A 22533-nucleotide genomic window follows, 5' to 3' on the forward strand; every position below is an offset into this window, starting at 1 on the left:
CTCACCATCAGGTTACTATACACCATCTCACCATCAGGTTACTATACACTGTCTCACCATCAGGTTACTATACACTGTCTCACCATCAGGTTACTATACACTGTCTCACCATCAGGTTACTATACACTGTCTCACCATCAGGTTACTACACACTGTCTCACCATCAGGTTACTATACACTGTCTCACCATCGGGTTACTATACACTGTCTCACCATCAGGTTACTATACACTGTCTCACCATCAGGTTACTATACACTGTCTCACCATCAGGTCACTATACACTGTCTCACCATCAGGTTACTATACACCATCTCACCATCAGGTTACTATACACTGTCTCACCATCAGGTTACTATACACTGTCTCACCATCGGGTTACTATACACCATCTCACCATCAGGTTACTATACACTGTCTCACCATCAGGTTACTATACACCATCTCACCATCAGGTTACTATACACTGTCTCACCATCAGGTTACTATACACTGTCTCACCATCAGGTTACTATACACCATCTCACCATCAGGTTACTATACACTGTCTCACCATCAGGTTACTATACACTGTCTCACCATCGGGTTACTATACACCATCTCACCATCAGGTTACTATACACTGTCTCACCATCAGGAAACTATACACTGTCTCACCATCAGGTTACTATACACCATCTCACCATCAGGTTACTATACACTGTCTCACCATCAGGTTACTATACACTGTCTCACCATCAGGTTACTATACACCATCTCACCATCAGGATAGTATACACCATCTCACCATCAGGTTACTATACACTGTCTCACCATCAGGTTAGTATACACTGTCTCACCATCAGGTTACTATACACTGTCTCACTATCAGGTTACTATACACCATCTCACCATCAGGTTACTATACACTGTCTCACCATCAGGTTACTATACACTGTCTCACCATCAGGTTACTATACACTGTCTCACCATCAGGTTACTACACACTGTCTCACCATCAGGTTACTATACACTGTCTCACCATCAGGTTACTATACACCATCTCACCATCAGGTTACTATACACTGTCTCACCATCAGGTTACTATACACTGTCTCACCATCAGGGCACTATACACCATCTCACCATCAGGTTACTATACACTGTCTCACCATCAGGTTACTATACACTGTCTCACCATCAGGTTACTATACACCATCTCACCATCAGGTTACTATACACTGTCTCACCATCAGGTTACTATACACTGTCTCACCATCAGGGCACTATACACCATCTCACCATCAGGTTACTATACACTGTCTCACCATCAGGTTACTATACACTGTCTCACCATCAGGTTACTATACACTGTCTCACCATCAGGGCACTATACACCATCTCACCATCAGGTTACTATACACTGTCTCACCATCAGGTTACTATACACTGTCTCACCATCAGGGCACTATACACCATCTCACCATCAGGTTACTATACACTGTCTCACCATCAGGTTACTATACACTATCTCACCATCAGGTTACTATACACTGTCTCACCATCAGGTTACTATACACCATCTCACCATCAGGTTACTATACACTGTCTCACCATCAGGTTACTATACACTGTCTCACCATCAGGGCACTATACACTGTCTCACCATCAGGTTACTATACACTGTCTCACCATCAGGTTACTATACACTGTCTCACCATCAGGTTACTATACACTGTCTCACCATCAGGTTACTATACACCATCTCACCATCAGGTTACTATACACTGTCTCACCATCAGGTTACTATACACTTTCTCACCATCAGGTTACTATACACTGTCTCACCATCAGGTTACTATACACTGTCTCACCATCAGGTTACTATACACTGTCTCACCATCAGGTTACTATACACTGTCTCACCATCAGGGCACTGCGTGCTGAGCGCTCTGGCACTGCACCTTCAGCGATGCCAGCCAAAAAACCTACGATGGCAGCTACCCCTGGCACCCCTGCTAAGATGGATGGCATCCCAGCTGGTCTGAGCACAGCTGCTGCTGGCCAGATGGCAGCCTCGGCGGCAGAGAAGGCTTCGGCAGCCTCCGAGGCTGCCAAAGCCACCCTGGAACAAGCTAAGAACGTGGCTCAGGTAATTATCCCTTTAATTACTACCCTAATTGGCTATCAGCATCTAATTACCACCCTAAGTGGCCTTTTAACCCCTAATCACTATTTTAAGTGGCCAATTATCACCCTAATTACCACCCTAAGTGGACGATTATCCCCTAATAACCTCCCTAAGGGGCTAATTAACTCAATTAACTCAAGAATGTGGCTCAGATAATTAGTCTCATTACTATCCTAAGGGGATATTAACATCTAATTACCACCCAAAGTGGCTGATTTACTCCTCAATACATCTCTAAGTGACTAATTGCTCCCTAATTACTACCCTAAGTGGTTTATTACCCTTAATTACTACAATAAGTAACTAGTTACCATCCTAAGTTGCTGTTTACCCCATAATTACCACCCTAAATGACTGATTATCCCATAATTACAACCCTAAGTAGCTAATGACCACCCTAAGTGACTAGCTAACTCCTAGCTACCATCCTAGTTGACTTATTTTCCTATAATTTTTATTCTAATTGATTTCCATCCTATTGATTAATCATCACCCTAGTTTACTAATTAGCCCCTAATTACCCTAATATACCGATTATCATCTTACCACCCCAATTGACTAATAACCTGCTAATTACAATCCTAATTGACTAATTACCTCCCGAATTATCACACTTTATTAGTAATTAATCTCCTTATTACTTTAATTATAGTTTCCCATAATTGTTCTTTTTTGGGTGTTAATTAATTGTTAGTCAGTAGGCCTAAATTTTCAGTCAGTAGATTTAAATTGGCAGTCATACCTAAATTGTTAGTAAGCCTAAATTGTCAGAAGGCCTAAATTGTCAACAGACCCAAATTTGTCAGTCAGAAGGCCTAAATTGTCTGTCAGTTGGCCTAATTGTCAGAAGGCCTAAAGTGTCAGTCAGAAGGCCTAAATTGTCAATGAGTAGGCCTAAATTGTCAGTAGGCATAAATTATCAGCAAACCTTGATTGTCAGTCAGAAGGCCTAAATTGTCAGTCAGTAGTCAGTCGGTAGGTCTTAATTATCAGTCAGTAGACCTAAATTGTCAGTCAGGCCTAAATTTTGGCTTTGACAATAAAAATTATATTTACACACACACACACACACACACACACACACACTGCACTCTCGTGCATCGTCAGGAGCTATGCAGTGTTGCAAGACAGCAACAGGTCAGATGGGAAGTTCCCTAAGGCAAGACAGAAGGTATCAGTGGAAGCCCATATCGCAGCATCACTGTGATACCTGGAAATATAAACACAAATGCAGTATAATGTGATCCTTTATTGACTACGTTTCGCCCACACAGTGGGCTTTTTCAAGTCACAAACAGAACTACCTGGGGTGGAAGGAACGCGAGTATTTATAGTCCGGTTCAGAATGCTGAGGTCAGGTGAAGAATGCTGCATCTGATGATGTACCGAGTGGGGTTATAGAGTCTAAAAACTTGGGTAGCTTGGAAAGGAGATTGGATAAGTTTGTGAGCAGACCTTCTACAGTGTTCTTATGTGGGATAGCGGTGAAGAAGTTTCTTGGCAAGTGGTTCAGCTATGTTCCTTCCACCCCAGGTAGTTCTGTTTGTGACTTGAAAAAGCCCACTGTGTGGGCGAAACGTAGTCAATAAAGGATCACATTATACTGCATTTGTGTTTATATTTCCATTGTGTCGGTATTTTATGCCATTTATTTCCACTGTGATACCTGTTGCTATCTTGCAACATAACAAAGCATATATATATATATATATATATATATATATATATATATATATATATATGCAAAATGAACACAAAGGGTGTTGAATGATAGCTCCAGGCCTCTTGTTTTGTAATCAACACTATCTTCATGAGCTTGCCTTGTTTTAGGAATGAGTATGAAGTCCAGGTAGATTCGTTCAAGGGACATGACTCTAGCTAGAGTAAGGTAGATGGCGCCAGGCAACCAGTTCCCAGTGCCAGAAGAATGAAGAGAGAATATTAAAACCATAGAAATAAAGTACAATGGTCCCTCGTTTATCGTCGTTAATCCGTTCCTGGAAGTGCGACGATTATCGAAAAAGACGATTTTCGAATCAATTTTCCCCATAAGAAATAATGTAAATACAATTAATCCGTTCCTGACACCCAGAAGTATTAAAACAAAAAATTTTTTTACATGAAATGTAGATGTAGTACATCAACAATACAATGGCACATGATGAATGAAACATTAACAGCATAACACTTACCTTTATTGGTGATTCTTCTTAGTGTATGGAAGACTGGAAGATTGAATTAGTTACTGTTTGGAAGGGGAATCCCCTTCCATCAACACCTCAGGTACCAAGTGCTTTTCTGGGGTTACTTCTCTTCTTTGTTTCTTAATGCCACTAGGACCACCTTGAGAGTCACTGGAGTCCTGTCTCACAAAAAAAGTGTCCATAGAGCTCTGTTTCTGACATCTCTTTAAAACTTCCCTAAAATGGGCCAAGACTCTGTCACTGTACAAGTTGCCGATATGGCTTGCAACATCCTTCTCAGGGTGATGTTTCTCCATAAATCTTTCCATCCTACCCCACATTTCAAAATCTCATTAATTTCTGAAGAAGACACCTTCTTCCATCTCTCTTCCTCCTCCTTCCTCCTTCTCGTTTATCCACACCAATAATAATTTCTCAACCTCTTCGAGTACTGATCTCATTTTTGTCAGCATATTTACCCCCTTTGCAACAACAGCTTCCTTGATTTCCTTTTTCTTGGCCACGATGGAAGATATGGTTGTACAGGATTTGTTATACATCCTGGCCAGTTTGGCTACATGTATGCCACTTTCATATTGTTCAATGATGTTTTTCTTAAATTCAATTGTATTTCTCACCTTCTTTACCAAAGGCTTGGCACTAGGAGCTTTCTTCGGAGCCATGGTAGCTTATTTAGCACTTGCAAGCACTAAAATGAATGGAATATTATGAAAAATTTCGTATGAACACGTGAGGGGACTTGCTCACTGGTAAACAATGGCACACTGGCTGGGAAGGGAGGCCGAGATGGCTCAGAGCCGTGGGTATGCGTCCAGGATGAACGGCGATTAGTGAGTCAACTGATCATTTGCGAGCCATCGTTTGGACTAAAATAACGTGATGATTTCCGAAAAGGACGACTATCGAGCCCGACTATTATCAAGGGACCACTGTACTATGTATAAAGCCCATCAGCGGTAAGTATTTAGTAATGACTCAGCGTCGCTAAAATTAGTGTTTTGAGAGGAGTGCCCCGGTAACAGGTATTACCGAGATTACTTCTACGGAACTGTTTGGGTAATCTGTCTTCGACCCCATTCGATCACCTCCACAGGTTAGCAATTACTAAGAATTACTAAGACAGGGCAAATAAAAGTATTTTCAACATGGTACCAGTTGAGTGGCAAGATCATACATTAGACTACATATATCAGGAGTTGAGAATAATGAAATGGAAAACTCAATGTGTACATACTGGGAAATTAATCAATCTCACAGAACAAGGTGGCTGGTCCCAGCATGCTCACCCAGATTTTGCTATTAGCCTGTCTAGTGCTGAGTTTACCTGGGACCAACAGACAGCGTTAGGTTATAGGTTATGTGTCGTGCCTACTAGTGGGGACACTATATTGACCTTGTCAAGTGATTTTATAATCTGGAAAAACAAGGGGACCTGTCCCCAGAAATGTTCAAAATTTGTAAAGGCATGGTATATGGGGCTTTGTCCTCAAAGATTTGTTAAGTCATGCCAAGAATTAAAGAAAGATCCTGGACTTCACTTTACAAAACAGACAAAGAAAATGTGATAGTAATTATGGACAAGGTAGATTATAGTGGAAAAATGACCATGGTATTAGAAGACAGGGAAACTTATGTGCCTCTTAATAAGAATACTTTGTACCACATTAATGGTAAATTTAATAAACAACTTAGAACTTTAGTGAGAGATAATGAGGAACTGATCAAACAGTTGTCAGCTAGGGCGGCCACACTCCCTTATATGTATGGTTTGATTATAACCCACAAGCCAGGTTTTCCAGCCAGACCTTTTATTACCTCGGTGTAGCTGGCGACTTACCTGTCAAAATGGCTGATAAAAGTACCAACTCCAGTGCTTGACAACATCTCTGAAGCCCACAAAAAAAAAGAATGCTGACCTCATTGACAGATTACAGAATGTTAAGATATCATGTGGTTTTACACTAGTAAGTTCTGACGTCACAGCATTGTTCACTCGAGTTCCTGTTCCCTGTCTGTTATTTTATTTGAAAGAAGAATTAGACGAGTTCCTCCTGAAATTCGATAAGAACACCATTATTGACTTGATTAAGTTCTGTGTAGTTGATTGCAAGTTTGAGTTTGAAGGGAAATATTACACTCAAAGTCTCCCGTATTAAGCAATCTGTATATGGAGTTTTTCGAGGCTAAACTGTTGAAAAATATCCTGAACCATGAAGCTAAGTGGTTCAGATATGTGGATAACATCTCGTGTCGTAGGCTGAATGATATGGACCTGGATACATTTATACCGCAAGGCTACTAATGTGTGCTCATACATTCACTACTATTCTAACCACAAGACAGAGAGTAAAATGGAGTGTTTTTCTCGCTATATTTCTGGGAACTTACCAGTGTGCAGCCCAGAGTTTCTCAGTGAGGAAATTATAAAAATATTTGATAATGCCGTGAAACTATGGTACCCTAAGGAGTCTGTAGAATCAGCACTGCTGGCAGATAGGATAAGTTATCATCAGGCTGAACCTAGGATAACACCTCAGATTAAGAATATGCGGGTTCTCCCATACAATAAAAATTTCTCTCTCCTGCCTAATGCCCTAAAATGATTCAACATACAAGTAGTTTTTAATTCAGGGATAGAAAATAGCATTTTGATAAAAGAATTTCCATCAACTCTGTGTTGGCAGTGTGCGCAGGATCAGTTGCAATGGGTGCAACTTATCTTACATGGAACAGACCGGCAAACCTCTAGATGTCAAGATAACACAACACGAATATTCAAGATTGAGACACTTATGCAATATATGGGAATCTTTATTCAGGAAACGTCTCGCCACACAGTGGCTTCATCAGTCCAATACAAAGTAGAAAGGCGTAAGGAGAGGTGGAGTTTGAGGTAATCAGTCCCTCAGCCTGGAGTCGATGTGTTCAGTCCATCAATCTTGTAGAATATACAGCAGAGGGCCGTAGACGTGGCTTATATACTGTAGTGAACTGATGAAGCCACTGTGTGGCGAAACGTTTCCTGAATAAAGATTCCCATATGTTGCATAAATGTCTCAATCTTCAACTTGTCGGTTTTTCAAACCATTCATCACGAATATTCAACATGAAGTGTGTGAATGAAATGCAATTTTCACCCACATCCGGGCTTGCAAATTGGTCAGAAGCCAGAGTCCTGGTTCCTTGTACCTCTTGGCTAAAAAAAAAAATATTTTAGACTTGGCAATCATAAAACATGATAAACATTCATCATATAAAAATAGTTTCAGTTTACTGAAGTTTGATTCCTTTATAACCAGATGCCAGATTCATTTTTGAACTCTGTAGACCATTGTAAGATAAGATTTTGTTCGGATTTTTAACCCCGGAGGGATTAAACAGGGGTTGAACAGGACGACAGGTGTAAGGAAACATGTCGAAATGTTTCCACCCTGCCGGGAATCAGACCCAGGCCCTCTGTGTGTGAAGTGAGAGCTTTAGCCACCAGGCCACCGGGACACCCAATACAATGCTACACTGACGAACTGAGTAGCACTCAGGTTCTGCTGCTCCCACTTACCCTTACTGTTAAACCGGAGTTTATCTGAGTCAGGTGGGTCAGCTTCTGAATATAGGATCATTTGCCTCTTGCTCTAGACCCATTTCCTTATAGGCAATTAACCCTTTGAGGGTCGACAGGCCCTCTCCGAGATTCGTTCTCAGGGTCAGCCAAATTTAAAAAAAAAAAAAAAAATTCCTAGGAAAAGATAGAGAATCTTTTCCCGATCATAATGACACCAAAAATATGAAATTTGATGGAAAGCTTACGGAATTATGCTCTCACGAAGTTAGCCGTCTCGGCGATGTTTACGGATCGGCGATTTTGCCCACTTTGAGCCCCATTTTCGGCCAGTTCCACTGTACTAGTCGACAAAAAACATGAATATTTCGCTAGAACTCCATTTTTTCTATTGATTGAGTGCAAGAAACCACCCATTTACCAATTTCAACTATCCAGTACAGTGGTCAGAATTTAGCAATTTTGCCAATTTCACACAAATTTCAAAAGATGCCAATTTCCGAATAGGGTCCAGAATAAACAAGAAATGCATTCCTGGCACTTAAATGACATTTCCTCTGTTCATTAGTCACGTCTCAAGGCCCCTCTTACATTCTTTTGCTTTCCACTTTGAATTTTTATTCTCACAAAAAATAGAAGATTTACTGTTATGCATACTACTGCATTAGTGTAAAAAATGGTATGAATAATATTGGCGCACTTGCAAAGAAATATTAGACTCACCAGTTGACGTGTATTGGACGCTTGACATGATTTGTTTACTTTTGAACTTTGGTAAAAATCGAACATTTCTGCTACTTTGAGCTCAATTTCAAGGTACTTTTCATTGTAAAACCAGTCAAAATCATCTCAATTTCTATGATATGTCTTCCATTCTATAAAATGAGACCAAGAAAACTAGAATACAACAATAAATACCATACGAAAATACAGTGCAAAGTCGCTGTTTTATTCTAAAAAAATGGTCAAAGTTTTTTTTTCTCATTATGCACTGTGTGCTGCAGGATTTTTTTTATACCATGCACATTGACCACATAGACCCATTCTTTCATATGGAGGCCTACCAGCTTTCTCCCACTAGATTTGAGGGCGCTAGAATTTAGGCGTACTAGTACGTCAAAAACCCTGGGGCGTAAGCCGTACTAGTACATCCGAAACCCTCAAAGGGTTAAAGGAAATTTCCTACTGATAAGTGCCAGATACTTCTGGGATCAGAATATTAAAGTCTTTTATAATGAAACAGTATGGAGTCTGACAGTAAGTTGATGATAACTGACATGTCACTAATATTGTAGTTGCTAGGTTATTACTAAATATTTAGTGCTGATGGGCTTTATATATGCTTTTTTCTACAGTTTTTATATTCTGCCGTCATTCTTCTGGCACTGAGCACTGGTTGCCTGGCACCGTCTACCTTACTCTAGCTAGAGTTGTTCTGCTGGATGAACCTACCTGAACTTCCTACTCATTTCTGAAACATTGCAAGTTTGTGAAGACGTGTTGATTGGAACACGAAAGACCTAGAGCTATCATTCAACTTCCCCTGTGGTTATTTTACATCATGTATTGCTTTTTTGTGATTGTATATATATATATATATATATATATATATATATATATATATATATATATATATATATATATATATATATATATATATATATATATATATATGTAAGAAGGGTAACTCCATTGCTATGGATCAAGAGTCTATGAGGGTAGAGGGAGGATGTTTGGATGAGGAAGGCAGTAGAGCTATGTTGTTCAACATGGGCATGTTGTATGTTGTATGTGAGTAAATATGTGAGTTTTTAGGTTCGCGATGTTCACAGCATGATGCTGGCCTATGTTGGTGTATGTGGTTAAGGGTCAGTTTAGTATGTAATTAATATAGAGATATGGACCTTATTGCCTTGGCTTTAACTTTGTTAGTATATGTGGTTAAGGGCCAGATTAATATGTAATTAATATAGACATGTGGACCTTATTGCCTTGGCCTTAAGTCTCTGCTTGTAGATAAGGGTCAATTGGGTATCATTTTACATAGAATGTTGGGAGTTATGGTTCTTATAGGGTAGCGTGGGCATGGGGTATGTGCGCATGGGGTAGCCCGGGCATGGGGGTTATGTGCGCATGCCGCTATGACTACTAATAAGCTGTGTTTCTCTCTCTCTTTCCTGCCGCCCGGACGATGTCTGCCCACATGTACGTCAACTCTGCCGCTTGTCCCTCATGGTTCACCCCCGTGGTCCTCGATACCTCCCTTCCTACCATTGCTTGTCCCTCATGGTCCACCCCATGGTCCTTGATACCTCCCTTCCTACTATTGCTTGTCCCTCATGTCCACCCCATGGTCCTCGATACCTCCCTTCCTACCATTGCTTGTCCCTCATGGTCCACCCCATGGTCCTCGATACCTCCCTTCCTACCACTGCTTGTCCCTCATGGTCCACCCCATGGTCCTTGATACCTCCCTTCCTACCACTGCTTGTCCCTCATGGTCCACCCCATGATCCTCAATACCTCCCTTCCTACCATTGCTTGTCCCTCATGGTATACCCCATGGTCCTCGATACCTCCCTTCCTACCATTGCTTGTCCCTCATGGTATACCCCATGGTCCTCGATACCTCCCTTTCTACCACTGCTTGTCCCTCATGGTCCACCCCATGGTCCTTGATACCTCCCTTCCTACCATTGCTTGTCCCTCATGGTATACCCCATGGTCCTCGATACCTCCCTTCCTACCACTGCTTGTCCCTCATGGTCCACCCCATGGTCCTCGATACCTCCCTTCCTACCACTGCTTGTCCCTCATGGTCCACCCCATGGTCCTCGATACCTCCCTCCCTACCACTGCTTGTCCCTCATGGTCCACCCCATGATCCTTGATACCTCCCTTCCTACCACTGCTTGTCCCTCATGGTCCACCCCATGGTCCTCGATACCTCCCTTCCTACCACTACTTGTCCCTCATGGTCCACCCCATGGTCCTCAATACCTCCCTTCCTACCACTGCTTGTCCCTCATGGTCCACCCCATGGTCCTTGATACCTCTTCTCCTTCCCTGGCTTTATTACAAATATTCCCTCCCTCCTTTTACTACATAAACCTTTCTCTATCCCTCCCTTCATTCTTGTTTTAATGTTGCTCTGTGTTTTATTTCTGGTTTATTTACGTTGTTGCTCTGCGAATTTATTCCGCCATTAATGTCCCTTTAAAAATAATTTATTCTGTGTCGCTCTCTCGGTTTATTTCAAAATTTTGACTGATTTTTCTTCCGTTTTTAATTCAATGTGGAATTATTTTCATATATGCTTTTTTTGCGGCGATTTTTTTTAAATGGGGAAAAAATTTGATGTGTTTTCTGTTGTCATTGTAATTTAAATCTTCTAATGTGGTGGAAAATATTGCATCTTGCATTTCCGGGTTCGATGTATTCTTGGGTTCATTTTTGGGGCTTCAATTTATTTTTTCTGGTTCAATTTATTTTTGGGGGTTCAATTTATTTTTTGGGGTTTCAATTTATTTTTGGGGGTTTCAATTTATTTTTGGGGGTTCAATTTATTTTTTGGGGTTTCAATTTATTTTTGGGGGTTCAATTTATTTTTGGGGGTTTCAATTTATTTTTTGGGGTTCAATTTATTTTTTGGGGTTTCAATTTATTTTTGGGGGTTTCAATTTATTTTTTCTGGTTCAATTTATTTTTGGGGGTTCAATTTATTTTTTGGGGTTTCAATTTATATTTGGGGGTTTCAATTTATTTTTGGGGGTTCAATTTATTTTTGGGGGTTTTAATTTATTTTTTGGAGTTCAATTTATTTTTTGGGTTCAATTTTCTTTTTAATTTTTGGATTACATTATTTTTGGGTTCAATTTGTTTTTGGTTCACTTCCTGGGTCTTAATTTATTTTTGGGTTCACATCCTGGGGTTCAATTTATTCTTGGGTTCACTTCCTGGGGTTTAATTTATTTTTGGGTTCACTTCCTGGGTCTTAATTTATTTTGGGGTTCTCTTCCTGGGTCTTAATTTATTTTGGGGCTCTCTTCCTGGGTCTTAATTTATTTTTGGGTTCACTTCCTGGGGTTCAATTTATTCTTGGGTTCACTTCAACAGCCTCTTCAAAATGCTGCTTCAGGGTTTAGCGGCCTCATGAAGAGCTTCTTCTAATTCAAAACTTCAAATTCTAAAAGACATTAGAATTAGAGGGATCGTTTGGCACTAAACCACCAGTGTTGTTGTTGTTGTTGTTGCGTTGTTACCGTTGTTGTTGTTGTTGTAGTTGCTGGGGGTACGCGGGGCACCAGGGCATGGGTGCCCATAGATACCCAGGAATTTTTTTCAAACGGCCGAGGCATTTCTAATTCAATTTCTAGTTCTATTTGTGTCTCTATGTGCCTGTAAAGTGGGAAAAGTGACTGTTGTATTTTGAGATGTAAAATCTGATGAATATATTGTTTTTGTAGTTATAATTCAAAGATATTTAATTTTTTTATAATTTTGATTATTTTTTATATATTTTTTAGTACATTTGGTTGATTTTTTTTTGTGTTTTTTTCTGTGATGTGAATTTTGCCTTCCCTTGCCCACCTGATCTATCAACATGATGTGACTAAAATGATCTATTGGACGTCTATCATGGGACGACGTCCATCTGGATGCGGTGAATCTGTTGGACATCTTTGATGGAATGATGTCTATCTGATGCTACGAACTATGTCTCCGATGATTTACTGGACGTCTGTGATGGGACGATGATCTATCTGGATGCTGTGAATGTATTGGACATCTGTAACGGAATAACGTCTATCTGGTGTTGTGAAACCATCTCTTATATAAACTATTGGATGTCTGTTATGGGACAATCTATCTGGATGCTGTGAATCTATTGGATGTCTGTGATGGAATGACACCTTTTCTGATGCTGTCAATTACCTCTCTCCACCCCACGGAACTGTTCAACTCCCACTCTCAACGACCCTTCACCCGGACCTTTGAGCTGAATACAACGTCCAATTTCCAAACAAATGGACAAAACGTCTCCCCAATCTACACGGTCCACCAATCACTTAGCCGCTGGAGACTCAGTCACGCCCAGATCAACCGGAAATGGACATGGTTGAGATTGAGGGACGTGAGAGAGAGTACAAGTTACACATTAACCAGGTAGAAGTTGATATCAAGTTGAAAGATTCACTAATCAGCAATCTGAGTGAGGAGAACAAGACACAGAGAGAGCGCATAGAAGAACTGGAAGGGGAAATCCATGTTCTGGAAGAGGAGGCGAGGAAGAACGAGAGAATAGAGGAACTGGAGGAATTAGTAATAGTCGTGAAGCACAAGAATGAGAGAATTGAGGAACTGGAAGAGGCACTAAGGCAGAGTGTAAGAATAGCAACGGACATGGAACTGGAGAAGAGAGATGAAGAAGAGAGAAGGAAGGAGATAACAGAGAAGGTAAGTAATCTCTTTACATTGTTTTAGGGTGAAAAACCCACATTTAATAGAAATTTTATGTAAATCGCAAAAGGCAGTTTACGTAGACTAGGGCCCCAACTTACAACATTCCATTTTACGGACGTGGAACTGGAGAAGAGGGATGGAGAAGAGAGATGGAAGGAGGTAACAGAGAAGGTAAGTAACCTCTTTACATTTTTTTAGGGTGAAAAACCCACATTTAATAGAAATTTTACGCAAATTGCAGTAGGCAATTTACAGCAGGCTAGGGTACTGACTAACAACTTTCCATTTTATGATCGTCCACACGATGGCCGGTCATTCCAGTTGTCCATACTTGCGATGGCAGGTCATTCCAGTTATCCACACTTGCGATGGCAGGTCATTCCAGTTGTCCACACTTACGATGGTGGGTCATTCCGATCGTCCGCACTTACGATGGCAGGTCATTCTGATTGTCCGCACTTACAATGGCAGGTCATTCTGATTGTCCGCACTTACGATGGCAGGTCATTCTGATTGTCCGCACTTACAATGGCAGGTCATTCTGATTGTCCACACTTACGATGGCAGGTCATTCCAGTTGTCCACACTTACGATGGCAGGTCATTCCAGTTGTCCACACTTACGATGGCAGGTCATTCCAGTTGTCCACACTTACGATGGTGGGTCATTCCGATCGTCCGCACTTACGATGGCAGGTCATTCTGATTGTCCGCACTTACAATGGCAGGTCATTCTGATTGTCCGCACTTACGATGGCAGGTCATTCTGATTGTCCGCACTTACAATGGCAGGTCATTCTGATTGTCCGCACTTACGATGGCAAGTCATTCTGATTGTCCGCACTTACAATGGCAGGACATTCTGATTGTCCGCACTTACGATGGCGGGTCATTCTGATTGTCCGCACTTACAATGGCAGGTCATTCTGATTGTCTGCACTTACAATGGGAGGTCATTCTGATTGTCCGCACTTACGATGGCAGGTCATTCTGATTGTCTGCACTTACAATGGCAGGTCATTCTGATTGTCTGCACTTACGATGGCGGGTCATTCCGATCGTCCGCACTTATGATGGCAGGTCATTCCGATCGTCCGCACTTACGATGGCGGGTCATTCCAATCGTCCGCACTTACGATGGCGGGTCATTCCGATCATCTGCACTTACGATGGCGGGTCATTCTGATCATCCACACTTATGATGGCAGGTCATTCCGATCATCCACACTTACGATGGCGGGTCATGCCGATCATCCACACTTACGATCGTGAGTCATTCCGACCTGTTAACGACTTACAACAGATTAAAAAAAGAACAACAGATAACTGTTAACAGTGAGCATTATACAGAAAAACTACATTAATTTTGAAGGGGCCGTAGCCACCAAAATTAATTTCATCAACAAATGTCTAAATTAACTCATTTCATTAACCTGAAAGCTTTTCCAAGCTTCCTATAGAAGAGATGCTTTGCTAAGCTTAAAATAAGCTTGGAAAAATCCTTCCAGGAAGCTAAATGAAATTAATAGCATTAATTAGGAGTCTAGAATGTATTAATTAGGGACCCAAAATGCATTATGGGCCAGGAATTAATTAGTGGCTCAAAATGCATTATGGATAAATAATGGTTGATAAAAACGCTGAAAATTGTAGTAAAAAATGTTGAAAATTCTTAAATTCTGGTTAAAAATTCTTCAATTCTTAAAAAATTCTCGTAAAAATTTTTTGAAAATTCTTAAAATTCTTATTAATAAAAATCTCCAAATTCTTAAAATTCTTGTAAAAAATTCTCAAAATTTCCAGTTTTTTTTTAAGCTTAAGCTTGAAAACTGTTTCAAAATCTTACATTATTATTATTATTTCATATTTTACCAGCTTAATAAGCTTAAAAATCAGCTTAGTGAGACAGATTAATGAGCAGATTAAAAGCTTAATCTTCCTTAGTAACTATTTAGTATTATTTTCAAGCTTAGTAAACTTAGTTGGAACAGAAAAAGCTTAACAAAATTATAATTGTCAGGTGAATTTACTTCAGCTTAATAAGCTTGAGAACAGATTATCGAGCACAGTGAAAGCTTTAAAAATTTACTGCATAAGTATCTAGGATTTTTTCCAAGCTGAGTAAGCTTATGTAACTATCAATTGTATTCTATGAAGTTTAGTAAGCTTCTAATTTTATAGGAATTTTCTTAAAGCTTAGTAAGCTTGTGTAACTGTATAATTTATTATATCAAGCTTAGTAAGCTTGTGCAACTGTATAATTTATTATACCAAGCTTAGTAAGCTTGTGCAACTGTATAATTTATTATACCAAGCTTAGTAAGCTTGTGCAACTGTATAATTTATTATACCAAGCTTAGTAAGCTTGTGTAACTGTAATTTATTATACCAAGCTTAGTAAGCTTGTGTAATTGTCTAATTTATTATACCAAGCTTAGTAAGCTTGTGTAACTCAGATTTATTATACTAAGCTTATTAAGCTTGTGTAAGTTGTTGAATTTGTTATACCAAGCTTAGGAATCTTGTGTAAGTTGTCTAATTTATTATTCCAAGCTTAGTAAGCTTGTGTGTCTAATTTATTATACCAAGCTTAATAAGCTTGTGTAACTGCCAAATTAATTTTTTTTCCAGCTTAGTAAGCTTGTGTAACTGCCAAATTTATCTGTGTAACTTACAGATTTCTTGTTTCCCAGCTTAATAAGCTTGAGAGAAAGCTTGAGAGCAGTGTTCAGAAGGTGCGGTGCAGTCACTGCCAGACAGTGAAGGAGCGACTGTCAGAGCTGGAGATCAGGTACAAGAACCTGATTAGCCAGAGGCACAGACACCTGATGGAACTCTGGGAGCTAAAGTGAGTGAGGGAGTGAGTGAGGGAGTGAGGGAGTGAGTGAGGGAGTGAGTGAGTGAGGGAGTGAGTGAGTGAGTGAGTGAGGGAGTGAGGGAGTGAGGGAGTGAGTGAGTGAGTGAGGGAGTGAGTGAGTGAGGGAGTGAGGGAGTGAGTGAGGGAGTGAGTGAGTGAGTGAGTGAGTGAGTGAGTGAGGGAGTGAGGGAGTGAGGGAGTGAGGGAGTGAGTGAGGGAGTGAGTGAGTGAGGGAGTGAGTGAGTGAGTGAGTGAGGGAGTGAGGGAGTGAGGGAGTGAGTGAGTGAGTGAGGGAGTGAGGGAGTGAGGGAGTGAGGGAGTGAGTGAGGGAGTGAGTGAGTGAGGGAGTGAGTGAGTGAGTGAGTGAGGGAGTGAGGGAGTGAGGGAGTGAGTGAGTGAGTGAGGGAGTGAGTGAGTGAGGGAGTGAGGGAGTGAGTGAGGGAGTGAGTGAGTGAGTGAGTGAGTGAGTGAGTGAGTGAGGGAGTGAGGGAGTGAGGGAGTGAGTGAGTGAGTGAGTGAGTGAGTGAGTGAGGGAGTGAGGGAGTGAGTGAGTGAGTGAGTGAGTGAGTGAGGGAGTGAGTGAGTGAGTGAGGGAGTGAGTGAGTGAGGGAGTGAGGGAGTGAGTGAGGGAGTGAGTGAGTGAGTGAGTGAGTGAGTGAGTGAGGGAGTGAGGGAGTGAGGGAGTGAGTGAGTGAGTGAGTGAGTGAGTGAGTGAGGGAGTGAGTGAGGGAGTGAGGGAGTGAGTGAGTGAGTGAGTGAGTGAGGGAGTGAGTGAGTGAGTGAGTGAGTGAGGGAGTGAGTGAGGGAGTGAGTGAGTGAGGGAGTGAGTGAGGGAGTGAGGGAGTGAGTGAGTGAGTGAGTGAGTGAGTGAGTGAGTGAGGGAGTGAGGGAGTGAGTGAGGGAGTGAGGGAGTGAGTGAGTGAGGGAGTGAGTGAGGGAGTGAGTGAGTGAGTGAGTGAGGGAGTGAGTGAGGGAGTGAGTGAGTGAGTGAGGGAGTGAGTGAGGGAGTGAGTGAGTGAGTGAGTGAGTGAGGGAGTGAGTGAGGGAGTGAGTGAGTGAGTGAGTGAGGGAGTGAGTGAGGGAGTGAGTGAGTGAGTGAGTGAGTGAGGGAGTGAGTGAGTGAGTGAGGGAGTGAGGGAGTGAGTGAGTGAGGGAGTGAGTGAGTGAGTGAGTGAGTGAGGGAGTGAGGGAGTGAGTGAGGGAGTGAGGGAGTGAGTGAGTGAGTGAGTGAGTGAGTGAGTGAGGGAGTGAGTGAGGGAGTGAGTGAGTGAGTGAGGGAGTGAGGGAGTGAGTGAGGGAGTGAGTGAGGGAGTGAGTGAGTGAGTGAGTGAGTGAGGGAGTGAGTGAGGGAGTGAGTGAGTGAGGGAGTGAGTGAGTGAGTGAGGGAGTGAGTGAGTGAGTGAGGGAGTGAGTGAGTGAGTGAGGGAGTGAGGGAGTGAGTGAGTGAGGGAGTGAGGGAGTGAGTGAGTGAGTGAGGGAGTGAGGGAGTGAGAGAGGGAGTGAGTGAGGGAGTGAGTGAGTGAGTGAGGGAGTGAGTGAGTGAGTGAGTGAGTGAGTGAGTGAGTGAGGGAGTGAGTGAGTGAGTGAGGGAGTGAGGGAGTGAGTGAGGGAGTGAGTGAGGGAGTGAGGGAGTGAGTGAGTGAGGGAGTGAGGGAGTGAGTGAGTGAGTGAGTGAGGGAGTGAGTGAGTGAGGGAGTGAGTGAGGGAGTGAGTGAGTGAGGGAGTGAGGGAGTGAGTGAGTGAGTGAGTGAGGGAGGGAGTGAGTGAGTGAGTGAGTGAATGAGTGAGTGAATGAGTGAGAGAATGAGTGAGAGAATGAGTGAGAGAATGAGTGAGAGAATGAGTGAGTGAATGAGTGAGAGAATGAGTGAGAGAATGAGTGAGAGAATGAGTGAGAGAGTGAGAGAATGAGTGAGAGAATGAGTGAGAGAATGAGTGAGTGAATGAGTGAGAGAATGAGTGAGAGAATGAGTGAGAGAGTGAGAGAATGAGTGAGAGAATGAGTGAGTGAATGAGTGAGTGAATGAGTGAGAGAATGAGAGAATGAATGAGTGAATGAGTGAGAGAATGAGTGAGTGAATGAGTGAGAGAATGAGTGAGAGAATGAGTGAGAGAATGAGTGAGAGAATGAGTGTCATCAGTATAATACTTACGTATTATATACTGGGGTAACGTCTTTTATAGACAGGATCTCTGTCCGTGCTAGAGATGTCTCTCTTTGGACGTAACCACGGACAGGCACAGACGTACAGGTCAGGGTTGTCAGGAAACAGGACAAGTGTTTCCTGACGTGAGGGTCTCAACACACGCCAATACAACACCTCCATAACATCTCAGCAGTTGTTTAATTGCTACCGTCAATATCGATTCCCTCCGAAGCCAACGCTTGAGGAGGGCTCTTGTTCCGGGGAACCAAGTGACGTGTCTGACCTCACTAGGTCAAGGCTTTGGCTTAAGCCGGTACGAGAATTGGAGCTGCCTCGCATAGGACAGTAGGCCTGTTGCAGTGTTCACCAAGGGTTACACCAATACAGATTTAAACAACTATAGGCCAATATCAAACTTACCATTGCTATCCAAAATCTTTGAGAAACTCGTGCACAGGAGACTGTATTCATTTATAACAGCACAAAACATACTCAACCCCTGCCAATTTGGATTCAGGAAAAATAAAAGCACTAATGATGCAATCATAAAAATGCTAGATCTGCTTTACACAGCATTGGAAAATAAGGAATATCCACTAGGAATTTTTATTGACCTAAGAAAAGCTTTTGACACAGTAGACCACGACATCCTACTCCACAAACTTGATCATTACGGTATAAGAGGCCATGCGCTTGCTTATTTCAAATCTTACCTTACTAATAGGTATCAGTATGTCACCATTAAAGACACAGCATCAACAACACGGCCACTTGATACTGGAGTTCCGCAGGGAAGTGTCCTTGGTCCCCTGCTCTTCCTCATATACATCAATGACCTTCCAAACGTATCCCAACACCTGAAACCCATTCTCTTTGCTGACGACACGACTTATGTCATCTCTCACCCTAATCTTGCCACCCTCAACACCATTGTTAACGAGGAGCTGATCAAAATATCGACTTGGATGACAGCCAATAAACTTACGCTTAACACTGACAAAACCTACTATATTATGTTTGGTAACAGAGCAGGAGATGCACAAATTAACATTAAGATTGACAACACTCTAATTACCAGAAATAATGGGGGCAAATTCCTAGGCCTATACCTCGACAACAACCTGAATTTCAGCACCCATATCCAACACAACCAAAAAAGTATCTAAAACGGTTGGGATCCTCTCCAAGATACGATACTACGTGCCGCAAAATGCCCTTCTCACACTATACCATTCACTTATATATCCATACCTCACCTATGCTATTTGTGCTTCGGGATCAACTGCAGCAACACACCTAAAGCCAATAATAACCCAACAAAAAGCTGCAGTAAGAATAATCACTAAATCCCATCCCTGGCAACACCCCCCCCCACTCTTCATAGACCTAAACTTACTCCCTGTTCAGTACATCCACACTTACTACTGTGCAATCTACTTCTACAGGACCTTAAACTCCAATATCAACCTTGACCTAAAACGCTTTCTTGATAGTTGTGACAGAACCCACAGGCATAACACCAGACACAAACATCTCTACGACATTCCCCGTGTCCGACTAAACCTTTACAAAAATTCAATGTATGTCAAAGGCCCTAAAATCTGGAACACCCTACCTGAAAACTCTAGAACTGCAGACACATTCATCACCTTCAAAACTACCATTAGAAAACATCTTATCTCCCTGATACACCCCATCATCTAACTACACAAATACCACCTGGTGGTTCACACTTACACTCACTCACCCATCTGACCATAAACAGAAATATTAATCTCAATCTTAAAATAATGAATCCTGTGATACTCCAATACTGAAACTATGTACTGTGCCAAAACAAAAGCATTCACATTGCTAAACTCATAAACTAGTATTTAGTCACTTAGCCATAATACCAACTTACCTCATAATTTGTAATATTTTAAAATAAAGAATTAAACTAAGTCTGCCCGAAATACCTAGCCATGCTAGGCGTTCTAGTGGTACGCTGTGTAATGCCTAGCCATGCTAGGTGTTCTAGTGGTACACTGTGTAATGCCTAGCCATGCTAGGTGTTCTAGTGGTACACTGTGTAATACCTAGCCATGCTAGGTGTTCTAGTGGTACACTGTGTAATACCTAGCCATGCTAGGTGTTCTAGTGGTACACTGTAATGCCTAGCCATGCTAGGTGTTCTAGTGGTATACTGTGTAATACCTAGCCATGCTAGGTGTTCTAGTGGTACACTGTGTAATGCCTAGCCATGCTAGGTGTTCTAGTGGTACACTGTGTAATACCTAGCCATGCTAGGTGTTCTAGTAGTACACTGTGTAATGCCTAGCCATGCTGGGTGTTCTAGTGGTACACTGTGTAATACCTAGCCATGCTAGGTGTTCTAGTGGTACACTGTGTAATTAGTATTTTCTCATGTTCTCTACGACTTCTGTGGCTACGGTTGGAATGACCACAGAGGATCCCTTCGTGAGATCCACTTCGACAGACTGTTCTTGACACTGGCCCGAACGAGACGTCACTGGATACTAACAGAATCTTGTGCTACTGTGCAGACAACAGGTTGTACGGAAGGAGCTGTACCAGTGCGTGGTACAGGAACGACACATGTTTGCACCAGGACTCTCAGAGGATCCATCTCTACAGCTGGAGGAGTAGCAGAACACGAATACAAAGAAGGGGGGTATCAAGTTCTTAATGGTACCAAAGTCCCTAGTTTGCCAAATTGGACGTCTCAAAGTCAGCCTACGAGTCTAGAAATGACTTAATATTGTCCTGCAATAGGGGTTGCCATTCACAATATGTTGAATACGGATTACAAACTGTTGCTTGAGAAAAGTAACTATGGTACATATCGTATTGTGACCAACAATTAAAGCTACAGGAACCACGATTACTGGCTTACTGGCTTCTCCAGGCGAGGTTGACCTGGAAACACTGTCTTTCAAAGTCTAATGACAGGGTCTTCTGGTGTGTGCCAAGCTGCATTATCCACTACATTGCAAATTGCAGTGAAGTAAGCTTCAGGATTACTCGTGCTGCCACCAAAGGTAGGCACAGTGTCCAGAGGTTCACAAAAATAAATGTATAGTCTATGGACTGGTGTAAGTCAGTCAACAAAGAACCACTGAGAGTCTGAGTCGGTTCAGTGGTGTTGTTAGTCACGATATTGACATTAACACTGCCAGTCACAGGTGATTCAGATATCTATATCTTTTTTTCAACGCACCGGCCGTATCCCACCGAGGCAGGGTGGCCCACCGAGGCAGGGTGGCCCACCGAGGCAGGGTGGCCCACCGAGGCAGGGTGGCCCACCGAGGCAGGGTGGCCCACCGAGGCAGGGTGGCTCACCGAGGTGGGATGGTCCACCGAGGCAGGGTGGCATACAGAGGCAGGGTGGTCCACCTTTTGTCACTGTCCCAACCTAATCAGGTCCAGGTCACATCCACTTAAGTAAGAAACACGACATTAGACCTATTCATATACTAGGTTGGCTTGATTGTCTCGGCTGGGCTGGCTTGCTGGCTTAATTCCTCGACACTGGATACAATGGGACGGCTGGAATGCTTGCAAACATGAACACAGACGTTTTAAAGCAGGACAGATGGATGGCTTGCTGGCTTGGACCGTCTTGTAGAGACTGGCTTAACCTGGCTTGGCTCAATTTGAATGAAACTCGGGTCCACCCCCTCGAAAGCTTGCATGCAAAGCCATTGAACACTAAATACGAAGCAGGAAGGACGATGATGACTGTGGAGAAGGTAAACTACCCACTGGCACAGCGGCTTCCTTCAGGGTGACACGCTGTGTCCACACAACCTTGTCAATATAATCACTTCTCATCGATGTAATTCCCAAAGTTACGTACCCAAAGGTGTCACCATCTATCAGGGTTCGATATAAGAAATGATGGTAGGAAGGAAGCAACTATTGAACTTGTATGGAGGCACTGTATTGGTATACTTGGCGAGACCAGCCAAACTGCGGGTCATCATGTGACTAAGACCCGCGTCAGGGAACACTTGTCCTGTTTCCTGACAAACCCTATCTAACCTAACCTGAAAACCCGCGTCAGGGAACACTTGTCCTGTTTCCTGACAAACCCTATCTAACCTAACCTGAAGACCAGCGTCAGGGAACACTTT

General features: G+C 42.3%; 1 protein-coding gene across 7 annotated transcripts in view; it reads left to right on the top strand.

Moving 5' to 3' along the window:
• Positions 1-22533, top strand: part of brp (ELKS/RAB6-interacting/CAST family member bruchpilot) — a 129542-nt gene that overhangs the window by 91857 nt on the left and 15152 nt on the right. For 6 of the 7 annotated variants that reach the window (XM_070080194.1, XM_070080190.1, XM_070080191.1 and 3 more), the window contains 3 exons: positions 1910-2129; positions 13005-13388; positions 16087-16241. In XM_070080194.1, the coding sequence (XP_069936295.1) occupies positions 1910-2129; positions 13005-13388; positions 16087-16241 (759 nt within the window). Of the gene's footprint in view, positions 1-1909; positions 2130-12047; positions 13389-16086; positions 16242-22533 lie in introns of those variants that run through there. The other variant, XM_070080196.1, reaches the window with a different exon arrangement.

The sequence above is a fragment of the Cherax quadricarinatus genome, unplaced genomic scaffold, assembly GCF_038502225.1.
Source record: "Cherax quadricarinatus isolate ZL_2023a unplaced genomic scaffold, ASM3850222v1 Contig214, whole genome shotgun sequence".
Lineage (NCBI taxonomy): Eukaryota > Metazoa > Arthropoda > Malacostraca > Decapoda > Parastacidae > Cherax > Cherax quadricarinatus.